Raw genomic sequence first — 23,667 nt, 5'->3', positions numbered from 1 at the left:
GCAAACACATTGGGGTAATTTCTTCCCTGGACTCTGAACAGTGCGGGTCTCCAAGAGACTCAACAGAAGATTCCACTCAGAGAACAACTTTCGACCAAGATTGATGCGTTTAAGAAGAGCAGTTTATAGAGCAGCTGCTTTGAACCTGACCTTAATCAAAAACTTGAAGTGTAGTTATAGAAACTGGAGTGACTAACCCAAACAGCACCTTGTTAACTGCCTGCAGACTCTCCCTGCAAAGCTCAGTCCAACGCGCCTTTTATGGGCAAAAGTGCACGACTGACCTACATGGTGAGGCTGCAATAGATCAAGCAGCACAAGCACTTTGATGGAATAGAAAGAGTAAGGGATGAGGATGCAGAAAGCCTGATTCCTACCCTTGGTTAGCTCGCTAACTCTGTGACCTGGAGTGAGTTACCTAGGGATCTCATTTCTCTAAGCTTGTTGATTCACCTATTAAAAAAAAATGTAACATCATGCTGTATCTTCATGGGATTATTAGGAGATCTGTAAAAATGAGCCCTGGATTGCTCATGCCTTGGCCAAACTACAGAAATGCAGCCATGTTAGTGGGGATGGCTGCCATGACGGGGTACCCCCTTTCTGTGGTCACGGTTTCAAGATCAGGTTGTCAACAGGGTTGGTTCCTTCTGAGGGCTGCAGAGAAAGGAGCAATTCTAGGCCTCTCTCCTTGAGCTGTTGGAGGTCATTGTCAGGTTGTCACGTTGAATGCCATTCTGCCTTGTGCAATCACCCCCCAATGGCCTCTTTGTAGCTTGATTACCTCTGTAAAGACCTGGTCTGCAGTATCTGAAATACAGGGTGTTAGCACTTCAACATGAGTTGGGGTTGAGTGGGGCAGACATGATTCAACCCATAACAATAAGGGAAGACCCAAGTCTGGGGTGATGTGGTGAACAGAAAGAAACTGCTGTTTAAATGGCTACAAATGCTAAATTGAGAAATTTGTCATGTGCAATAGTCCCAGCCTGTCCTTTGATTGAACTTGAAGCAACTGGAAGTGATGGATGAGGAGTCAAAGAGGGATGCCTGGGACACAGGCCACCAGGTATTCCAAAGCCACCTGGAAGAGCCTGTTGAAATCTGAGCTCACCGAATGTAAACCAAATCATTTAAATATCAGCTATTTGGAAAGCACTTACTACGTCCTAGACACCCAAAGATTAGTTCCTGTCATCCCCCTAACAAGCCAGTGAGGGAGATGTTATTAATATTCCCATTCTGCATATGAGAGAACTGAGGCAAGAGCCATTTAAATCACTTGCCCCAAATTACACAGCATGGCAGGACTGGAACCCCAGGCAGTTGATTTCCAGAGCTCCTGCTGCTGACTGCTATGCTCTGAAGAGCTCAGGGCTGCAGAGGCGCAGTTCTTTCACCCTGAAAAAAGCAGCACCTGCAATCTCTCATGTGTGTTTTATGTCACAGATGAGTACGAGGTAGACTGGGGCAACTCTTCTTCCCCAACCTCAGGAGCCGGTGCCCCCTCAGCTGACAAAGAGAAGAGCTGGCTCTACACGCTGGATCCTATCCTCATCACCATCATCGCCATGAGCTCACTGGGTGTCCTCCTGGGGGCCACTTGTGCGGGGCTGCTGCTCTACTGCACCTGTTCCTACTCAGGCCTGAGCTCCCGCAGCTGCACCACGCTGGAGAACTACAACTTCGAGCTCTACGACGGCCTCAAGCACAAGGTCAAGATGAACCACCAGAAGTGCTGCTCAGAGGCGTGACGGATTGCACCTGCATCACATCTGACGTTTCATTCCAGTGAGAGGGGCTGGTGGTGACGAGGACACTTTCTTTTCCTTGGGAAACTGAATGCCATAATCGCGATCAAACCGATCCAGAATACTGAAGGTGTGGACAGGACAGACAGGCGAGTCGAGGGAGGAAGGCAGGTGCAGCCGCGAAGGAGGCTGTTGCCTACCCAGGACCACAGTGGCTGAGTCACTGCAGCAACCAAGCTGTGTTCTCTGCTGGAACAAAGACTGGAGTTCATCTCTTTGGGGTCACAGTTCTATTTTGTTTGTGAGTTCTTTGTTATGATTGCCGTTGTTATGTTTGATTTCTTTGGTCTGTGAGCAACTCAAAGAGGCAGAAGAAGAGAATGACTTTGCCAGCACAGAAGGGCAGCAGGGATCTGTATTCTCTGCTGTCTCTCTCTAATCAACACTTGAAGAGCAAAGGGTCTTTTCAGCCTTTCCACCTTCAGAAATAAAACTCAAAAGGAAGCTGTCCGGCTTACCCCATCCTCTGCTCGTCTGACTTAAGGGATTTTCTGCTGTGTAGGTTCTGCCAGCCAACCCTACAAGCCGCGGTGGCACGCCTAGCATTGAAGTAGGATGTTGTTGCCTTTAACTTTTTGTATCCAGGGGAAAAATCGCCATGTTAGGGTCAGCCTGAACAGCTCTTTCTTCCATGCGATGGAAAACAAACCAGAAAGGAAACGTCACATGTCAAAACCAGTGGAAGCGGATGAGCCTTAAAGTGCTTTACGAGCAGGAGCCATTCACTGAAGCTAGACCCAGAGTTTGTGGCTGTGAGGCTTCCTTTCCGGGGCCTCTGGGAGTGGTTTTGCCTTTTCTTTTCCCTCCTCTTTATTTTTGTAAAACACAGAAAAAGACACATACACATGTGCTCTCTCTGTCTCTTTCACACACACACACACACACATACACACACGAGTTTTTCAGTTCTCTAAGCTTTGGAAATGGCATTGCTTGCTATTCTCAGTGGCATGCAGTGACTGGTGACCCCTGGATGGAGAACGGTTGTGCCTCTGTGGCCTGTGATGGCACCGGCTGAGCATTGTAGATGCACGTTTGCATGAATCATTTTCTCTAATAGGCTGGTAAACACTGATTCCCCCTTCAGGGTCCAGCCACCACTTCAGCTTTCTGGGAGCGTGAGCACACGCTGATATGAACCAGCAGTCTGCAAACACTGTGTGCCAAAAATGCCAACCACACTGCTCCAATCCCAGAGACACTTGGGCTCTTCACTCACACACACACACGCACACACACACACATACCACACATCAATTTATGTGTTTTTTATTAAGTGCCTTGAAAAGCAAAGAAAAATGTATCTCCCTCTATGTAGACATCCGTGAGTATCTGACAAGTTGAGGCATTCTACCTTCCCGAACCTCCATGGCTCCATTCCCCGTTCCCCTAACTCACCGCTGATCCTACCAATGGAGTGAGTCCTGCTACCCGCGCGGCAGTCAGAGCCCTCGATCACTCTCAACTAATCTAGAAAGGGAAGCACCAGGAATAGAATGAAATTGTATGAAGGGTAAGATTGTCTGCATCAAGATGCAAATCTTGCTTTCATGTTAATGCCTAAGGATCGCCTATGTGCTAGAAAGACTTTAAAAACCCAACCAGCGTGCCCAGTCTGCTGCGTATGGGTAATAAACTGTCAGACCATTTTGCTGCTATGGTCACCTACAATTTTGTTTGTCTCCTACCCAGTGGAAAAGTGAAAGGTGAATGGGACCGGCTGATTCCTTTAAACAGTAACTTACGAAGATGCTAGTGCAGATGGCAATGTCACAGTGTGTGGTGTGCAGAGAGGGAGACTCCATTCTGACAGCTATTTATCCCTGTGTGTGTGTCTTCACGCACCTTTGAGTTCTCTGTGTCTACTGTGTATGTGAATGGTCACGTGGGACTCGGTGGTGCTATTGTGACTTTGACCTGGGGCTGCTGATCTTGGCACTTGTGGGCCCAGTGGTAGTTAGAGGTGAAAAGTGAAGCTGTCAAGCCCCAAGCGTTTAGTATTAGGAGCCCCCTGAGCTGAGTGTGCAGCAGATGTCAGTTTCTTGTTAAGCCCCTCCTCCTCTACACCCTCCCGTGCAGCTCAGTGTTCACGAGGCTAGAAGTAGCCTGCAGCAGAAGAGGAGTGCAGAAGCCTACTCTGGGGGAGTCCTGGCCTTCTCACGCCCAGTGGGTCATTTGTAATTCCCTGAAGACCAGCCCTGCCTCAGGCCCACAGGTCTCCTCTATGTTATTGTACAACCTGCATCCCCCTAGAAGCTCCATTTTCACCATCAGCTGATTAGAGACCCACCCTGGGCCCTGAATGCTGAACAGAATAGGGTCCTCAGGCTCCATGGAGATACCTCATCCAGGCTGGAAGCTGGTCTGTCCTAAGGCATAGAGCAAAACACCTGGGCTCAACTGAAACTCTGCCAGAAGGCCGCCTTGGTGCACTTGTCGCTCTCTGCAGGTAGGCTACTGACCCATCTCCTGAGTCATTCCCTTCGGGAAATCCCACTCACAGTATTGAGCTCCTCTTTGCCTTGTACTGAATGACACATTACCTCCCAGCTCTCCCAGACAAGGCCGTCAACAGGAACGCAGGGTTGCTTTCTCTCCTTGCTGGGGATGGGGACTTGACAGGGATGAGGATACAAGGAAGGAGCATGAGCGACCAGAAAATGAGGGGGGAAGGCAAACTGATACACAGGAGGTTGGCTTTTCCAGGGTTTGCAGTTAAAGGTATTCGACCATTCGCTGGCTGAGCCAGATCACGGGAACTTGAGAGCTTTTACTGTGATTCTTCAATGTAAAGAAAAGAACAACAATGTCAAACTGTGTTTATATGATTTGTATAAAGACTTTTTAAAATTACTATTTAAATAAACATTATACCAGAGGTATTTTTCTGGTTTGTCTTTCTGGGGACAAAGAGAAGTGGGACTTGGATGACCAAGTCAACCCCATGGGCCATAGCCTTTCGTAGTTTTTAGAACTGGAAGCCCATTGTCTTAGGAAACCCCTGGTCTGAGTCAGCTTGGGTTGCTATAGACTGGGTGGCTTAAACAACAGACATTTATTTATCACAGTTCTAGAGGCTGGGACGACCAAAATCAGGGTCCCTGTAGACCCCATGGCTGGTGAGGACTCCCCTCATAGCCTGGCGAGAGCAGCCTCCACTCTGGGTCCACTTGGCCTTTCCCTGGTGAGAGCCTTCTGTCTCCCTCTAACAGCACTGATCCCAACAGGAGAATCCACTCTCCCGACCATCCAAAGGCTCCACATCCTAACACCGCCACAGTGGGGCTTAGGGCTTTAATGTAGAGCTTCAGCGAGGACACACACATTCAGACCCTGGCACCGCTCCATCATGGGCAAGCTAAGATGCTTGGTTCTTCCCTTGGATCCACGTTTCTCAACACTGGACTGAATAGGCCGACTGCTTGACTTCTTTAGAAAATGAAGCGGTGGGGGTGGGGGATGGGTCACCTGGCCACGTGGGCTGAATTAACTCAGCGTCCGGCCTTTCAGGATCCAGAGGCTGTGCTCGCTGTAAACCCTCCTCCTGCCTTAGATACCACCAGGCCTGGCAACCTCAGATTCTTTGGTGCTGCTTTTGTGCTCAGACTGTGGACCATCTCTGTCTCTGGTGATTCTGACATCTACCATGGTGCTTCTCAAAGTGGGGGCCCAGGCCAGCAGCATCGGCATTATCCAGCAATGTGTCAGAGGTGCAGACTCCCCGGCTCCAGCTCAGATCTGAATCAGAGACAGTGGTGCCTGCCTCGGTGTCTACATGTCCACAAGCCTCCCAGGAGACTGGGAAGCACTTGCAAGTTTAAGAACCAACAGATGGTCGGGCCAGCACCGTGGCTCACTTGGTTAATCCTCCGCCTGTGGCGCCGGCATCCCATATGGGCTCTGGGTTATAGTCTTGGTTGCTCCTCTTCCGGTCCAGCTCTCTGCTGTGGCCTGGGAGGGTAGTGGAGGATGGCCCAAGGGCTTGGGCCCTGCACCTGCATGGGACACCAGGAAGAAGTTCCTGGCTTCAGATAGGTGCAGCGCCGGCTGTAGCAGCCATTTGGGGAGTGAACCAACAGAAGGAAGACCTTTCTCTCTGTCTCTCTGTCTCTCTCTCACTGTCTATAACTCCACCTGTCAAATAAATAAAAAAAAGAACCAACAGATGGAAGATTTCTCTGTCTCTCCCTCTCTGTAGTTCTTTCAAATAAATAAAAGTTTTTTTAAAAAAAGAATTTTTTTGATTACTGTATTCAAAACAAACTAGACTTAGGCCAGAATAAGTCAAAGGACGCCCAGTTCATCATGGACCACAAGACATCCACAACAAAGTGCAAATGCAACCTGGTGACGTCATAGCTTAGCTTGTGTAGGTGCCCTGTACAGTGTTTGCACAGAAACATGTGATGTCACATTCACCGGAACGTGTCCCTGCTGTTAGGAAGCATGACCTCACACTCTGAGAAAGTACAATTCCCAGGCAAGAATTTATTAAGAGCCTCTCCCTATAGAACCTATGAACTGGAGCTCAATGTGTCCCCATCCTGAGGCTCTGTGCATCCCCAAAAGGAAAACTGGTCCAAACACTTACTCACCAAATGTGTTGAAGTACTTCTTGATTTTATGAGCTCCTGTAGTTTACAATCCAGTGAGAGGTACAGAAAGTAAACAGCCAAACACGTAAGGTAATGGCTGGTTCCCATAAATGCCACGATGCAATTATCAGGTAGCTCTGACAGAAGATGAATAGGATACCTCCCTCTAAATGGGTGATACTGGAGGGTGTTTCTGAGAAGGTGATGCTTAAGCTAAAACCTGAAGGGATACAGAGGGACGAGATAAGCAAAGCACCTGGGAAAGACTTTGCAGGTTTGCAAACAACATATAAAGATCTTGCTGTGGGAACAGGCTTGATGTACTCCTAGGAACACAAAGCAGTGCAAGGAGAGCATGACCCCAGATCGGGGGGAGCACTTGCCATGAGCCTGGGGAGCGGGTAAGAGCTTGTTCGCACGGCACCACTAAGGCTATAGGAGGTCCTCTCACATGTATATCATTTTTCAGTTTTTTGGGGTTCTTTTTTTAAAAGATTTATTTATTTATTTGAAAGTCAGAGTTACAGAGATAGAAGGAGAGACAGAGAGAGAGATCTTCAATCCACTGGTTCACTCCCCAAATGGCTGCAACGGTCAGGACTGGGCCATGCCAAAGGCAGGAGCCAGGAGCTTCATCCAGGTCTCCCACATGGGTGTCAGGAGCCCAAACCCTTGGGCCATCTTCTGGTGATTTTCCCAGGCCATTAGTAGGTAACCGGATTGGAAGAGGAGCAGCTGGGACACGAACCGGCACCCCTCTGAGATGCCAGCATCACAGGTTACAGCTTCACCCACTATGCCACACTACAGGCCCCAAGTTTTTCTTAACTTATAGGCAGGGCAGTCCCCTTTCCTCTACCCACCAAGGTCAAGTCTGCCACTTCCCTCTCTGCCCCTCCAATGATCGTCATGATATGCAGCATCTCCTGAGCCGTCTGGTTCTATGGGATCACTGACCCTCGCCACAGAACAGAGGATCAAATGAAAGCGAATTTCCCCTTTCTTTTAGTTGAGGATTTGGGTATTTTTAAAGCCCCAGTAAACTAATAATATCTCCTGGTCCCTGGCCATGCAGTGTTTACGTAAGATCTTTTTCTTTTTCTTATCTGCATCCTTCTGGAAATGTTTACATGATCCTCAGGGAAAGCCGGCAGGCCAGGGAAACACAGTTGGAACAGAACCATCCTTGAGCAAAACAGGACCCATCTGGAGGCTGAGGCCGCCTCCCGCCCCGGCAATGGCGCAATGGTGGCAGCGGCAATGGGGGAGGGGTAGGAGGGGACCCTGAAGAAGAGGTTGAAAGATGACTCCGATCCTCACAGGCTGCAGACTCTAATCCCAGGCTGAGCTCAACAGGATTTCTGAGAAAAATGTTTTCCCCCAACAGGGCACAGGCTATGGGATGGCGTGGGAGAGGTGTTTGGTTAAGGAAATGCCACCTGTTGGGGGTCTTCAGAGCTACCTTGTGGTCCAGCCAGGAGCCTCCCGGGAACTTGAATGCCCATTCTCATCAACAAGAAGCCTGGTGACCCCGCAGTAGTGAAGCAAGACAGAGCCTGCCTGACCTCCAGCCTCCCTTGCCTGCTCCCTGCCCACCCCTATAGGCTGGTCCTCCTTATTCCTCAGTTGTCTTGGTGCCCCTGAGAGATGGCTCCTGGACAAAGGACGTGCCTTCCATGTGCTCCCTGGAGACCAGAGCGCTAGACCTTGGCAGGGGCTGGGGGTGGGAAGGAGCTGCGAGCCAAGTGGTTTCTGTGGCTTATCCACACAGAGTGACACCTGTTTCCTCTCCCCTCCCTTCCAGAAAGCCCAGGGGGACGTGTGTGTGTGTGTGTGTGTGTGTGTGTGTGTGTGTGTGATGAGAAAGGGCTGCTCCTGTCACTGTCAGTTTACTAATGCTGGAAGTGGCTCTTGCTAAGGGAACATGTCCCACCCGACTGCAGTGTACCTGAGCCCTTCCTCGTGCCTTCTCCTGCAGAGTGGCCCCAGTGGGGCAGGCTGCCCCTCTCTGCCCAGGACCCAGCCAAGCAGGGAAACCCTGACCTGAGGCCCTGCGAGGCCCCTGTGCACACAGGTGCACTCAGTCCTCTGCAGAAAGCTCCCCGCCCACAGAGGGAAAGGCTTGGGGCCTGGCACTGGAAGTGTGAGGACTTGGGGGGCATTCAGTCCTCAGCATCTCACCAAAGCAGCCGGCCCGGTGGCTGCGGCCAGGTGTGGCCGCTCCTCTGCCCCTGAGGTGGGAACAGCCTCCCCTGGACACAGCGCAGCCGTGTTTGTGAGGAGCCGGCTGCGGCTTCCACAGCCCCCAGGCTTCTGGGAACCAACGGCAGGGCCAGGTTGCCGGCTTGGAGCGCAGTTCCACTAATCAATCTCATCTCCAAGTCCTTGACTGCCTCCGCTGGGAATTGAAGTGCAGCCTTCCCGAGCGCCCACTGGCTGCCCTCTGCAGTGCCAAGCCCTGACAGGGCCCTGACTCCGGAGCATGGCAGGCGGCCCTTCCGGACTGGTCTTCTTTCTCCTTTTCCCCTCACCTCACCTCTCCTGAAGCATACAGCTCCCTTCCCAGACAGTGCTTTTCTTCTGACGCGGGAGGCAGTTCAAAGAAAGACAGGGCTTTTAAATCCCCAGTGTTCCCCTCCCCTTGAACTTGGACAGGCTGAGGAGGTGGGAGAATGCTGGTCCCAGAGCTAGGGGACCAGGACTCAAGATTCCAGTTCTGCCCCAACCCCAGCCACCATGTGTGACCGGGGGAAAACCGTGTGGCATCAGTGAGGGGGGCCCTTGGAGCTGAGTGGCTTTTCTGCCCCCAGCGATGGGATCCTCGCCCATGGAGCGATTGTGTTTGTTTCTGTCTGTGTTGTACAGCGCAGTGAGGACAAAGCTCTGCACATGCTCTCTCCTGTTGGTTCCCTTGGATGCTTTTTCTGCAGAGATGCTGGGGATGGCATCTTCGGGCTTTCTCCTGGAGCTAGCCCCCAGTCCCAGCTCCCCCACAGCACAACTGCTCTCTTCCCCAAGCCCCTCATTCCTGTTTACATAGAAATTGATAGGCTTACTTGTCTCCCTTCACTTCTTGAGGGAAGAATTTATGCAGATACTCATTTACAGAGCCAACATGTTTTATATTAAATGCTTGGGCTGGGAGACAATGATAAGCAAAGTGACCTGGAGCTTACAGTCGGTCTACAAAGAGATGTAAGTGACTCAAATGACCACACAACTTTAACAATGTGTCAAGAGCTGCAAAGAGCAGAGAACCGTAGTGCATGCCCAATCAAGCTGACCATCATGCCCCCTGGGAACTGACCCTGGGTGAGCCACCTGAGCGGGCAGGGCAGGGTGGAGAGCGTGGCAGGTAGAAGAGCTGGGCTGGTACCTGCAGATCTGCAGAGGTCCAGGCAAACCTGGCTACAACTAAGTAGGGGTGGGGAGTAGCATCTCATTTACCCTTGCGTTGGGACCCCCAGCTCACACCAGGCACGTATTTGCATGCATAAGAGAAGCTGAAAGGCTGCATGAGTGACTTGTACAAATTCCCCTTGCGACAAGCAGCGAGCTCCCCAGTGTGTCCACTTATCGCTATCTGTGCGTCACTGTTGTTATTGCTTCTACTTCACAAGGAAGCTTCACTGTGCTTTTCTGTTGTGGAAGATGTGCAAGATGTTTTCCAAGAGCCAGGACTGAGAGCTGATGCCCACATCTTCCAACATGGAGATGGGCACTGTAAGTTCCTGCTTAAGTATGATAATTTACATTAAATACAACATTTGGATTAAAATTCTGTTGAAACGTTTGGAAGGTTGCCAGACAGAGCAAATTAAAAGAAATGCCCTACGCGGCCACTGTGGAAAACAGCGTGGTAGTTGCTGAAACTGTTAGACATAGCATCGCCGTGTGATTCGACAACAGTTCCACCTTTAGATATATGTACCCAAAATAATTGAACGCAGTTACTCAAATAGATGCCTGCGTGCCCAGGTTCATGACAGCATTATCCACAATAGCCAAAAGGCAGCCATGACTCAAATACCCATCAACAGATGAATGACTAAACAAAATGTGGTGTGATCATGCAAGGGTTCTTCAAACAGTTCATGGAAAATTGGATTAAAAGATACATTTATTTGGGTGCAAAATTTTTTTGAAAACCATGCATAGTTTTTTCATAATATGCATTTCCATGAACTTTTCAAATACCCCCGTACTATGAAATAGTATTCAACCTTAAAAAAATGACATGGTATAACATAGATAGACCTTGAAAATATGCTAAGTGAAAGAAACCAGATACAAGAAGACAAATTTACAATTCCACTTACATGAGGTACCAAATTCATAGAGACAGAAAATACATTAGAGGACATCAGAGGACAGGGGAAAGCAGGTATGGGGAGTGATTATTTAATGAACATGGAGTTTCTGTTTAGGTCACTGGGAAAGTTCCAGAAATGGATATTAGTGATTGTTGCACAACATTGTGAATTGACTGAATTCCACTGACTGGTACACCTCAACATGGTTAAATGGTAACTTCATTTTATGTAGTTTATACCACAAAAAAAAGCACCTTGCTTTTCAAAAATTACACTGTAGCAGGCATTTGGTGCACATATTAATCCACCACTTGGGACACTCACGTTCTGTACCAGAGTGCCTGGGTTCCAGACCTGGCTCTGTTCCTGCTTCCAGCTTCCTCCTAATGTGCACACCAGGGAGGCAGCCAGTGGTGGTCTGCCTGGGCCTCTACCACCCATGTGGAAGACCTGGATGTAATTCCTAGCTCGTGACTTCAGCCTAGCCCAACCCTGGCTGTTACAAGCATCTGGGAAGTGAACCAGCACTCTCTGTCAGTGTGTGTGTGTGTGTGTGTGTGTGTGTCAGTCCCTCCACCTTTCAAATAAATAAAAATAAATAATTAGAAAGTTCAATATCCATTTTAATACTCGGGGCATGCTTCATCTGAAGATCTGCTCGTGGTTTTTTTGGCTCCTCTCGTGCAGCCGATTGTTCTGAACTTCACCTGTTCATTCTAGTTGAGAAGCTTCCTCTGCACCATGGACTTCCTAGGACCTTCCCGGGATCCAGAGGCCATATTTTCCAAGCCAAAAATAACTGCCTATATTCTGACAAGAACAAAAGTACAGAAACCATGGTGGAAAATCAGAGGAGTAATGCCTTCCCTAATTATAGGTTCAACCACAGAGAGAGGCCATGAAGTGACTGCCTCCGCCCTCACGCACTCCATCAGCGAGGAGGTAGAGATTAGAAATCTTGGCTGGGTTTCCCATCTGTTGTTTAATCATCATGAGCCCCAAATGCAGTAAAAGCTGGCTGTGAACCCCTGCTTACGATTGACCACGTGGCTGGAATTACAGTTGCAGATGGTGACACTTGTGTGTCTGACTCAGACGATAGCCTTGTCCCCTGCCATCAGTGGGTCTTTACACCGGAGTTGGTAAGAACCCATGGGGGTGGCAGATGCCTAATTGTACTACCATTTGCACCCATGCCTTCCCATAGAAGGAAACTGCCTGCACAGTTCATTTGCAGCAAGAAACAACAGGTGCAAACGGCAAAGGCCACTTTGGAGCCATTTGGACCAAAGAACATGGCTCAGGGTAACAAGAGTGCCACAGCCCTGGCACATGTGCATTAACCGCCTACAAAGTGGGGGGGGCTGGAATCACATCACAGCCCCAGATCTACGGCTGCCGTGCCAGGTGGTTCCACCTACTCCTTCTCTCAACCGAGACGAAAGGCAGCTGGGGAGGGCATCGCACGAAGAGATGGGTCGTGTCCAATTCATTTTTACTAGGTGCTGACAAGCCCCTGTGAAAGTCTGGAAATGCGTAGCACAGCAAAAACACGCAGGTCACAATGCGCTGGTGACTGATTACAGGAGGAGAAATTCGTTACAGGCTGCTCTCAGTTCCCATCACGTAAAGAAGTGTTACATTAGCAAGATGGAAGGGCTCTGGGGTCCCCTCCCCAGCACAGCCCCCACTGCCTCTGCCTGCCACCCCCTGTTTCAATTTGTGTTGCATTGTGAGAGTATAGCCCAGAGGTGGGGGTAGATAACTCAGCTACCCTAATCAAAAGGGGGTGTGGGTAGGGATCGGGGTCACCGTGGTGGCCAAAGCCCATTGCAGCAGCTTTGACCTACATGCTATCTGAGATCCTTTCCACCAGCCTGCACCACCGATGACCACGGTAGCCTGGTACCTATGTGTGGCATGCAAAACACAAAGAGTTGCTTTTTAACTGCTCATGCAAACTCATTTCCTATCCGGAATGTGTGTGTGTGTGTGTGTGTGTGTGTGAGTATCACCCTAGACATGCTTGTTCCTCATGCCTGTAGACACCCAGGCTCCTCCTTTCGTTTCATGGGCATAGGTGTGGATCCTAGTAGGCGTCACTATGGAGCCTGCACTGACACTGTAGAATGGACTTGGAACAATTCTGCATCAACAAGTTCCAGGGTGACGGGAACAGAGCCTCGAGTTTTGCGGTGGCCGTGGGGACTTCCTACATCAAGCGGACTGCAAGCCCTTCCTGGTCAGTGTCACATGCAGTCTTTGACACAGTCCTCTTCGTAATCTCGCTTCTGCAATTACCACTTCCCACATGAAAGAATCACAGGCCACAAGTGCAAGGTTAGCCGGGAGTCACCAGCACACGCCAGATGGGGCAATAGTTCTTCCCAAATGGGATCTCTGCTCCTCCTGGAAGTCATTCACATGCAGAGGGGCCAGCCAGGAGTCAAGTGCACAGCCAGGCCCAGGAAAGGCGGACATGGGCTTTCCACAGATGCCTTCTGAAGGAAACTTGAGCCTTGCCCCTGTGGCCAACCTCTGCCCACAGAGAGGACTGGTGCAGTTTCCATTGCAAATGTCAACCTACAGAGGAGCGCCCACCCCAGCGCACTGGCCAGCCAATGCAGCATTACACGTTCAGCCTCTGGGTGGTCAGCCTAGGCTCCAGAAGCACAGAGCCTGTCTCTCCCAGAAGTGCACCCTGGAGCCTTGCCCTCAGCCTTCTCGGCACCGTGCGCCTGCTTGGTTTGCCCAAGCCCATCCATCTCGAATGTCACCATCTGCATTTTCTCCTCTCCTCTTTTATCAAAGCAGCCAAAACAGAAAATGTCACTGTATTTGGGGCCGATTCAAAAGCCAGGCTGAGATGGATGTCCTGCGGCTTTCCCCAGCCCCTGTGTTCTTTTTTTTAATTTTTTTAAAGATTTATTTTATTTGAAAGGCAGAGTTACAGAGAGGAAGAGACAGAGAGAGAGAGAGGTCTTCCATCCTCTTGTTCACTCCCCAGATGGTCACAATGGCTGGAGCTGCGCCGATCCAAAGCCAGGAGCCAGGAGCTTCTTCCAGGTCGCCCATGTGACTGCAGGGGCCCAAGGATTTGACTATCTTCTGATTTCCCAGGCTGTAGCAGAGAGCTGGATCGGAAGTGGAGCAGCTCAAACCGGTGCCCATAAGGGATGCTGGCATTGCAGGTGACGGCTTTACCCACTATGCCACATCACCAGCCCTGGCCCCTGTGTTCTTATCCCCCATGGAGCTGCAGCGGCTGCACCTCACCCCTTCCACTCCTGTATTCATCTAGCATCTTTAGATCTCCCCTCTGCTGGACGCCCCTCACTCACCTTCTTCACAGCATCCTCTGTCACTGTAGCCCCTGCTAAGAGGACATGCTGGGAGCTGGCGTTGTAACGCAGCGGGTTAAGCCACTGACTGAGATGCCTGCATCCCATATGGACGTCAGTTCGAGCCTTGGCTGCTCCACTTTCCATCCAGCTGCTTGATAATGTGGCTGAGAAACCTGCAAATGATGGCTCAAATTCCTGGGCCCTGAAACCCACATGGGAGACCCACATGGAGTTCCACGCTTCTGGCTTTGGCTTGGCCCAGTCCAGCCAAAGAGATGCCTGGCTGGACTCTCTCTCTCTCTCTCTCTCTCTCTCTCTCTCTCTCTCGTTCTGTCTTTCAAAGAAATACTTTTTAAAAAAGAGGACATATGTTGCTTTTTAAGGGGGGCAGGACTGCATTCTAGGGGTGCAGAATTGCAGGTGAGGCTGTTACCACCCCCATCAACTTCCAACAGTGATCTGGACATGGAGCAGCTGAAGCAAGCAAGGGGGCCCCTGTGCTGCCTTTTAGAAACTATGTTCCCCAAATCTGTCCAGAACACATGGAGTCGTCCCCAGCAGTGGCAGGTGCGGTTGGAGGGAGCACTGTGTGCACCTCCTCTCCTCTGTGTGCCTTGAAAACCCCTCTAGGACGTGCAGGGCAGGTGGCAGTCCAGATGAAGACAACAGTCAGAAGGCATCCCTGACAGCCCTGGCTCACCCAGGAATACAGCGTCGATGCACTGATTGATACCTGAGCGGGCGGCTGTCAGCGGGGAGGACACAGAGTGGGAGATAAGGGACTCAATCAGTGTCAGACCTGTCCCAGTGCAACACAGCCATAAATCACTTTGGGCAAAGATTCTCAGCTGCTCAAGTGGAGAAGGGCAAGCAGGTGATAGAAAAACAGGGGGAGATGCAGCCACGTGGGCTCTGGGAGGCATGAGGCACCGGGTGCTGCCCTGGATGAAGGAACAGACCCTTCAAAGAACTCTGTCCATTGTCAATCTCACCTCAGTCCAAAGTTTGTACTGTATTTCCCCCGGTTAATTGCACAGGGTTCAAATATAATCCAGGGTGAGCTCCAGAGTATGTGAGCTATGTCTCAATAAGGCTATTAAAAATACACACGCTCGCGTATTCCAGCGGCAGCCCAGGACGCCTGCAGTGGAAACCCCACCCCCACCACTGCTGATGTTCTTGCCTTGCCCTTGCCGCCGCCGATACCTGAGTTAGACACAGCACATGGCAAACCGTGGGGGAGCACAGGACTCAAAGGCTCAGCGTTTTGATGAAAGAAGATTTCTCTAATTCCAGAGAGCCCCAAGACTCCGCCTCAGCAACTCCCATCCACACTGCCCATGCGATTAGCACTGGCTAAACCCATTTCAGAGATTGTCTTTCAACGTGTTCTAATTAGACATTTAAAAAATAATAACCTTATTCTTTTGTCCAGGGGACAGAGATGCCCAAGTTGGAAATAAAGAATGGATTAGTGCTTAATTAATTGTTGGCAGGTGTGGGGAGATGCTGTCTATGGCTTTTTAGCTCCCCCCCCCCACCTTTTCTCTCTTAAGATCATTCTTTCTTATTTTAATTAATTTTTTGCCACCCCCAGCATTTCTCTTATCAAATATTCAAATAAACTAAACAAATAGGGTGTACCGAGACCAACGCACTCAATATGGTGTTTAATTGGAATTGTAGCCTGTTTTGTCCCAGTGGAGTCTCAGGGCACCTGGAAGCTTTCCCTGGCAGTGCAATTGGACTCCAAAAGTGTGTTTTTAGCATCTAGTTAATCCTCCTCTCAGGTGCCAAGGGCATGGCTTGATTGAAACAAGGGAAAGTAAGCCATTGGGTGGTTTGGGGTTTCCTGTGCTGGTATGGGATAGAAGTGGTAACACAGCAAGCCTGTGGACTTTCTCTCCACTCTGCTCCCTCCCCCCTTTCAAAGATTTTATTTACTTATTTGAGAGGTACAGCTACAGACAGAAAGAGAGGGAGAAACAGAAAGAAAGGTCTTCCATCCACTGATTCACTCCCCAAATGGCTACAACGAATAGAGCTGAATCCATTCAAAGCCAAGAGCCAGGAGCTTCTTCCAGGTCTCCCACACAGGTGCAGGAGCCCCGGACCATCTTCCACTGCTTTATCAGGCCATAGCAGGGGACTGGATCAGAAGAGGAGCAGCCAAGACATGAACAGGCACCCAAATGGGATGCCAGCAGTGCAGATGTAGGCTTAGTCTACTATACGACAGCACCGCCCCTCTGCTCCCGTCTTCACATGTGTGTCTGCACCACATGAGTGAGTGCATGACCCTGGGTGCACGATCCAGCTGTTGGATGGGCCTGGTCTGGTGGCAGCCACATGACCTCAGCTGCCAGCATCACTCTAGACTCAATAGGGGGCAGGTGGCAATCACCACATTGCCACTTGTGCCAGTACCAAACAATCAAGTCTGCATTCATGTCTTCAAACCCATCCCAGCCACAGCAGCAGTGACAGGAAGGGTGAGCGCCTCTCAGGGAACAGGGACTTTATACTCTGCGCTTTCCAAAGGGATATTACTCAGTTCCTAATACATGGGACTGTTTCCTGAATCAGGGAGCTGTCTTCCAGAACTCCAGAAGGGGCTTGGGGACACAGGTCTGTAATGGAGCCAGAGCTGTTGGCTGCTTTGCCAGGAGTTACATGTTTCAGAACACAACTCTGGTGTCTTCTAACAGCTGAGAGATTCCTTAGGAGGGAGGGCTTCTGCTGTCTCCTCAAAAGCAGCCAAATTGTTGAGCCATGACCATGGCTTTGTCCAGAAATGATGATTAGTGGGAATGCAGAAGGAATGGAAAGGGAGTTTAAAGAGTGGGTCTCTGGTGGCCACTGTGTCATTCGGCCCAAAGTACTTTTCTCCTGATTGAAGCAAAGACAAGAAATCTGCTATGACCCACGGAGCCTAGATGATTGCTTGCCAAGCAATTAAATGACCGGGGGGTGGGGATAGGGGACGAGGCTAAAAGGTGGAGCAAGGTGGGGATGGAGAGGACACACGAAGAACCATGGGCAGTAGAGACATGGCCACTGGGTTCACTGGCAAAGACATGAGAATCAGGGAGGGTGTCTGGCACACTGGTTAAGATGCTGCCTGGAACACCACACCTCATATTGCAGCACCTGGGTTTGAGTCCTGGTTTCAATCCAAAGCCCAGATTCTAGCTTCCTGCTAATGTATGCCTTGGGAGCCAGCTAGTGACGGCTCAAATAGTTGGGACCCTGCCTCCCATGTGGGGAACCCGGATAGAGTTCCAGGTTCCTGCCTTTGGCCTGGCCCAGCCCCAGCTATTGTGGACATTAAGGAAGAGAACCAACAGATAGCAAATCTTTCTCTGTTTCTGTCTCTCTCTCTTTTCTCCCCTTACCTTCTCCCATTCAAATAAATAAATATTTAAAAATTTAATTTTTAACCAAAAAAAGAAATGAGGATCAGTACTGAGGGCTTCTAAAACCACAGATGCAGAGTGAAGATCCAGCTAGAGGAAGATTTCCTTGGCTTTTTTTTTTTTTTTTTAATTTATTTGACAGGCAGAGTTGGTGAGAGAGAGAGACAGAGAGAAAGGTCTTCCTCCCGTTGGTTCACCACCAAAATGGCCGTTACAGCCGGAACTACACCAGTCTGAGGCCAGGAGCCAGGTGCTTCCTCCTGGTCTCCCATGCGGGTGCAGGCGCCCAAGCACTTGGGCCATCATCTTCAACTGCCCTCCTAGGCCACAGCAGAGAGCTGGACTGGAAGAGGAGCAACCGGGACTAGAACCTGGCGCCCATATGGGATGCCGGCACCACAGACGGAGGATTAGCCAAGTGAGCCACGGCGCCAGCCCCTCCGTGGCTTTTCTAAGTCTTTTTCTGTCTCCAAACTTTGGAAGCATCGAAGGGCTGAAAAATTGGGACAAGAATCCTTAAAGGATCTGTAAAGCAATGATTGATAAAGCTTTTTATTTTTTAAAAAGATATATATGTGTGTGTGTGTGTATGTGTGTTGTGTGTATATATATATGTATATGTATATTTGAAAAGTGTTGAAAGTGGAGTTACAGAGAGGCAGAGAGAGAGAGGTCTTCCATGCATTCTTTCACTCCCCAAATGGCCACAACGGCTGGAGCTGGGCTGATCTGAAGCCAGGAGCCAGGAGCTTCTTATGGGTCTCCCACATGGATGCAGGGCCCAACCACTTGGGCCATCTTCTACTGCTTTCCCAGGCCACAGCAGAGGGCTAGATTGGAAGTGGAGCAGCCAGGACTCGAACCAGCACCATATCAGATGCCGGCATTACATGCCAGGGTTTTAACCCACTGTGCCATAGCGCCGGCCCCAATAAATCTTAAAAATAAATAAATTCTCAAGGAAAGACTATGGGGATGTTGTAAAATAAATAAGTAAATAAATAGTAGTCAAATAAATACACATAAAGAAAGCCCATTATATATAAGGAAGAAAAGATCTTTAAGACACGTAGTTAATCCAAAAAGCAAAGTGAAGAACCATGTCTAATATGCAGAATAGGCTATGTAATTTGCAGGATCCGGTGCAAAATGAAATTACAGAGTTCATAAATTATTAAGAATTTCAAGATTGTGACAGCAAAGCACTAAAGCAAGTGCAGGGCCCCCCTGAACACAGAGCCCCAAGCGACTGCACATTCCGCTCCCACGGAACCAGTCCTGCTGCAGTACTGCCATTGCTCTTTGCCTCAAGTGTTACATAAGAAATAAAGAAGGTGTACCTTCTGTGAAGGGAGGTTAGAAGGAGGAAGAAGGAAGGGAATTTCCACCCTATGGCCATTTATGTATTTTGAGTTGAACTATGTGACTGACTCACCTATGAAATACTTAACAAAAAAAAATCCTCGTGGCTCCAGAAAACCCCACATAGGCAGTAAGCAACATGGGCTCCTATTCATGTTGATTTTGTGATCACATGTTGCTGTGCAGGGGTCTGTGGACGGGATGGAGCTACAAGAACAGATCACTGGTGACAATGACTAAAGCAACAAGTGTCCTTCTCACCCAGTCATTCACTTCCCAGTAGATGCAGATTTTTATGAAGCCAAATAAAATTGAAAATGTTATCTTGCTCTGTGATCTCCATCAGGTTTCCCTCACCCTCCTGAACTTTGCAAGGCCTCAGGCACCTGGGCCGGTGCCTATTTTCACAGCTGCTCTATAGGTTAATAAGTGCTATTCTTGTGAGCAGGGCTACTCTTGTGATTCCAAATCTCATTAAATGCCTGGATTGGGTGAATGTATCAGTAATATCAGTGATAATCAGAAACTAAGACACTTCAAGTTTAACTAATACGACCCGCTTATGTGTCTCACGAATGGTGCAAAGAAATGAGTGCAGTAATGAGATGTTCCTGAACCACAAATAATCAAGCTAATAAATTTTCATGTATTATCTACAGCGTGCTAAATGAATTGTTCATCTAATCCACATGACTCCCTTCCAGGCAGGTTCTACTATTCTTCTCTTTCAATAGATAAAGAAATAAGCCCAAACAAGAAAACTAACTTGCCCAACATTACCCAGTAATAGAGATTGGGGCCCAGTTAGAATACAGACATCCAGTTCCAAAGCCCACACTCTTAGGCATTAGCCAACAAAGGAAGGAAGCCCTGATTTTAATGTAAATGATCTATATAATAAAGAACTAAGATGCAACACATTTTTAAAGCTATTCCACTCAACAGAGTCTTCTGCATTCCAGAATACAATAGCACTAATTTAGAAGTAAAGGCTGCCTATTATCATTCGGGCAGACATAGCTATGAATTCCTTTGTGCCATCAAATCAAATGAACACTAAGCTCACTATTGTTTGAGGCCTACATTAGCGTTCCGTGTGGCCCTGCAGCCTCTTTTCATTGGAAACATCTCTAGAGTTATGACAATCTGAACAACTCTCTCCCTAGACTCACCCCCTAACCTCTCCAAGTGGTTTCAGAGGTGGAGGCTTTTAAGGAGAGGGAGGAGGAAATCACTTTCAAGAGTACAGAAAAGTCAAGAAAAACAACCCAGAGTCAAGAAGTTCAAAATCAGTTGACATTCCTAGACTGAAGAAAAGGTTCCAGGACTTGGTTCAAAGTAGCCATAGAGAAACTGTAAAGGTGAGACCAAACCCCAGCAATCCCTTGGGAATTTTCCTCCTTCTGAACTGCATCTATATAAGAAACAAGCATCTATATAAGAGTATTACACACATCTCTGTACCAACTATACTGTCACTTATCTTCTACTAAATCGTGGTAACTACTTTGATGGAAAAGCCAATTTCAGATATATATTAATGACCCAGAACTTAAAATGGGCCCTTAATATATATTTGTTGAGATGGTGAATGAATGACTTGACTCATCAATCAACTGACATACAAAATCATAATCCTTAATGGCCATGATATCCAAATAATATCTCATTATACCAACCAACCCCTCCCTGCACTCTACCAATGAAATATTCAAATGATTCCAACGACATTTTGTGATAATTGCTAGAAATTCTATTCCCAGTAGGCAGAAGCTGGAGATGAAACTGAACCAATATCAGATTTCCTGATCAAATATTGCAAAGTTGGGGCAGTGTTGTGGCATAGTGGATAAAACCTCCACCTACAACGCCAGCATCCCATATGGACACCAATTCAAGTCTCAGTTGCTCCATTTCTAATCCAGGTCCCTGCTTATGGCCCAAGTGCTTGGGTTCCTGCACCCATGTGGGAGACGTGGATGAGGCTTCTGGCTCCTGGCTTCTGCCTGGCCCAGTGCTGGCTGCTGCAACCATCTGGGGGAGGGAACCAGTAGATTGAAGATCTTTCTCTGTTTATCCCTCTCTCTCTCTGTAACTCTGACTTGCAAAGAAATAAATCTTTTTTAAAAATATCGGAAGGTGAAATTAAAATTATTTTAATGCAATAAATATATATTGCAAATATATATATAATATATTCCCCTTGAAGCATCATGCTGTGTTTGTGTGATGTTGTCAAGTGACTACTCAATAAACGCTTCAAAGCTTGTTTAGCTTATTCAAACTTAAAATATGAAGAGAAAGAAAAGATTGGTTGATTTTTACAAATTCAATAGCCAGAGTAGAGTGGAAGGAAATACAAACAGCTGGGTTTTATGAAGTTGCTAATTTAGTTGAGGATTAATCATCCTTCTAAGCAAAAACACTTCCTTTGCCACATCTGGAGGAACCAGTTGTAAGAAGCGAAGGTATGGCGTGGTTGCCAAAAAGATATTTTCCTTATTAGGGAAAAAAAAATCTTGATTTTATGCAAATTGCCTTTCAGTCTCCCTCTCCCTGTCCCTCACTCCACCCCCACCACTGAAGTGATGAAACACAGGAAGCAGGAAGATGGTTTGGGGACTTTTATGAGACTGATAAAGCCGTGCTTTCCTGGGAATGAGACTCAGCTGATCCTTGGCCAGGTGACGAGACTTCATAAGGAGGCCAGAGTTTTAAGGTTCCAGTAAAAGCTGCAGGAAGAGAGAGGTTGCCAGCAGCTTGTGAGGAGAGACCAAGGACTTGGGGATTTTCAACACCCTTATAGGAACTAAAGATCTAGGACTTTTATTTAAAGGAAAAGTACAGATACCAATAAACAATGATTGATAATCAATCTGTTGGGATAAGAAACTTAACCTGAAAAGTTTTGTACAGTCTTTCTTTGTATGTAGTTCTAAATTGAGTGTATCACTTTCTACACTGTTCTATTTTAAGAGTTACACATCAATTTTTGCTTGCAATTCTGTTTTTCTCAAAATTAGGGATTCTCAGGCCGGCACCGCGGCTCACTAGGCTAATCCTCCGCCTTGCGGCGCCGGCACACAAGGTTCTAGTCCCGGTTGGGGCGCCGGATTCTGTCCCGGTTGCCCCTCTTCCAGGCCAGCTCTCTGCTGTGGCCCCAGAGGGCAGTGGAGGATGGCCCAACTGCTTGGGTCCTGCACCCCATGGGAGACCAGGATAGGTACCTGGCTCCTGCCATCGGATCAGCGCGGTGCGCCGGCCACAGCGTGCTGGCCGCGGCCATTGGAGGGTGAACCAACAGCAAAGGAAGACCTTTCTTTCTCTCTGTCTCTCTCTCTCACTGTCCACTCTGCCTGTCAAAAAAAAAAAAAAAAAAATTAGGGATTCTCAATTACCAACGAAGCTTTAAAATAAAAATGCAGCTTCCTGAACCTAGATGGTCTAATTTGGTGGAGGGAGGGGTCAGGTTCAGGAATCTGTTTTATGGAGCTAATAGGCTCCATTGGCTGGGCAGTCTTATGCCAATGATTCACATATCACTTTTAAAAAAAATACACAATTTTTATAATGGTGTTTATTCCATTTTTAGTATAGTTGAACTTTTTTTTTTTTTTAAGATTTATTTATTTGAGAGGCAGAGTTAAAGACAGAGAGAGGGAGAGACAGAGAGATGTCTTCCATCTGCTAGTTCACTCCCCAAATGGCTACAATGGCTGGAGCTGGGCCAATCAGAAGCCAGGAACTTCCTCCGGGTCTCCCACATGGGTGTGGGGTCGGGGCGGGGGTGGGGTGAGGAACCAAGCACTTGGGCCATCTTCCACTGCTTTCCCAGGCTATTAGCAGGGAGCTGGATCAGTAGTGAAGCAGCCAGGACTCAAACCGGCGCCCATATGGGATGCCGGCACCACAGGCAGAGGCTTAACCTACTACACCACAGCACCGGCCCCCAAATATCACTTTTAAGAAGCTCCTCTTCAGATTTTTGTCTTTGGTAGTATCCTCTATCTATGCAGTTGAAGCAAGGAATTCCCACCTATTGAGAATTTACCAAAATTATAGACATAATGGAAAGAAGAACTCTGAGAAGTCAGTGTATTGTTTTGTAACTTAATTGTGATGTCAAATAACTGCTCAATAAATGTCTCAAAGCTTACTTGATTTATTCAAATTTAAAATGTTACAATAATTTAAATAGATTTGTATTGTTTTTACAAATTCAGTACCAAAAATAATGTGGGAGAAAAATTAGCAGTGGACTTGTACCATGGCTAATTTATTGTAGTTTAGGAATCCAGGTTACCTGGAAACAGGATGCAGAAGGGAGGAGAGCTACAGAAACACATTTATCTGTCTCAATTATTCCTACATCCCTTGCCTTAATAAGAAACTTCAGTCCCATGAGTTAATACTTTAATAAAGAAGTCACCATTTGGGGCTGGCTATGTGGCCTAGTGGGCTAAGCCTCTGCCTGTGGCACCAACATCCCATATGGGTGCCGGTTTGTGTCCTGGCTGCTCCTCTTCCTATCTCACTCTGCTATGGCCTGGGAAAGCAGCCGAAGATGGCCTCAGTTCTTGGCACCTGCACCTATGTCAGAGACCTGCTTGGAGCTCCTGGCCCCTGGCTTCGGATCAGCTCATCTCCAGGTGTTGTGGCCATTTGGGGAGTGAACCAGCAGATGGAAGACCTTTCTCTCCGTCTCTCTCTGTGTCTCCATAACTCTACATCGCAAATAAATACATAAATCTTTTTTAAAAAGTCACCATTTGGCTACAAATCTCTACTTTGGCCCATTCACCGGTATTTACAGGTGAGGCATCTTT

At 48.2% G+C, this 23,667-nt stretch overlaps 1 protein-coding gene and 1 long non-coding RNA gene across 4 annotated transcripts in view; one reads left to right on the top strand and one right to left on the bottom strand.

Annotated features, from left to right (window-relative positions):
• Positions 1 to 4,693, top strand: part of NRP2 (neuropilin 2) — a 117,386-nt gene extending 112,693 nt beyond the window's left edge. For both annotated transcript variants that reach the window (XM_008259015.4, XM_008259014.4), the window contains exon 17: positions 1,450 to 4,693. In XM_008259015.4, coding sequence (XP_008257237.1) covers positions 1,450 to 1,754 — 305 coding nt within the window. In that variant the 3' untranslated portion in view covers positions 1,755 to 4,693. The remainder of the gene's footprint in view (positions 1 to 1,449) is intronic.
• The window catches only part of LOC127491712 (uncharacterized), an 87,847-nt gene that overhangs the window by 7,552 nt on the left and 56,628 nt on the right, over positions 1 to 23,667 (bottom strand). The gene's annotated exons all lie outside the window — the stretch shown is intronic.

Source organism: Oryctolagus cuniculus, chromosome 3 (assembly GCF_964237555.1).
Source record: "Oryctolagus cuniculus chromosome 3, mOryCun1.1, whole genome shotgun sequence".
Lineage (NCBI taxonomy): Eukaryota > Metazoa > Chordata > Mammalia > Lagomorpha > Leporidae > Oryctolagus > Oryctolagus cuniculus.
The sequence above is the reverse complement of the archived record's forward strand: the minus strand, read 5'-3'. Positions and strand labels throughout refer to the sequence as shown.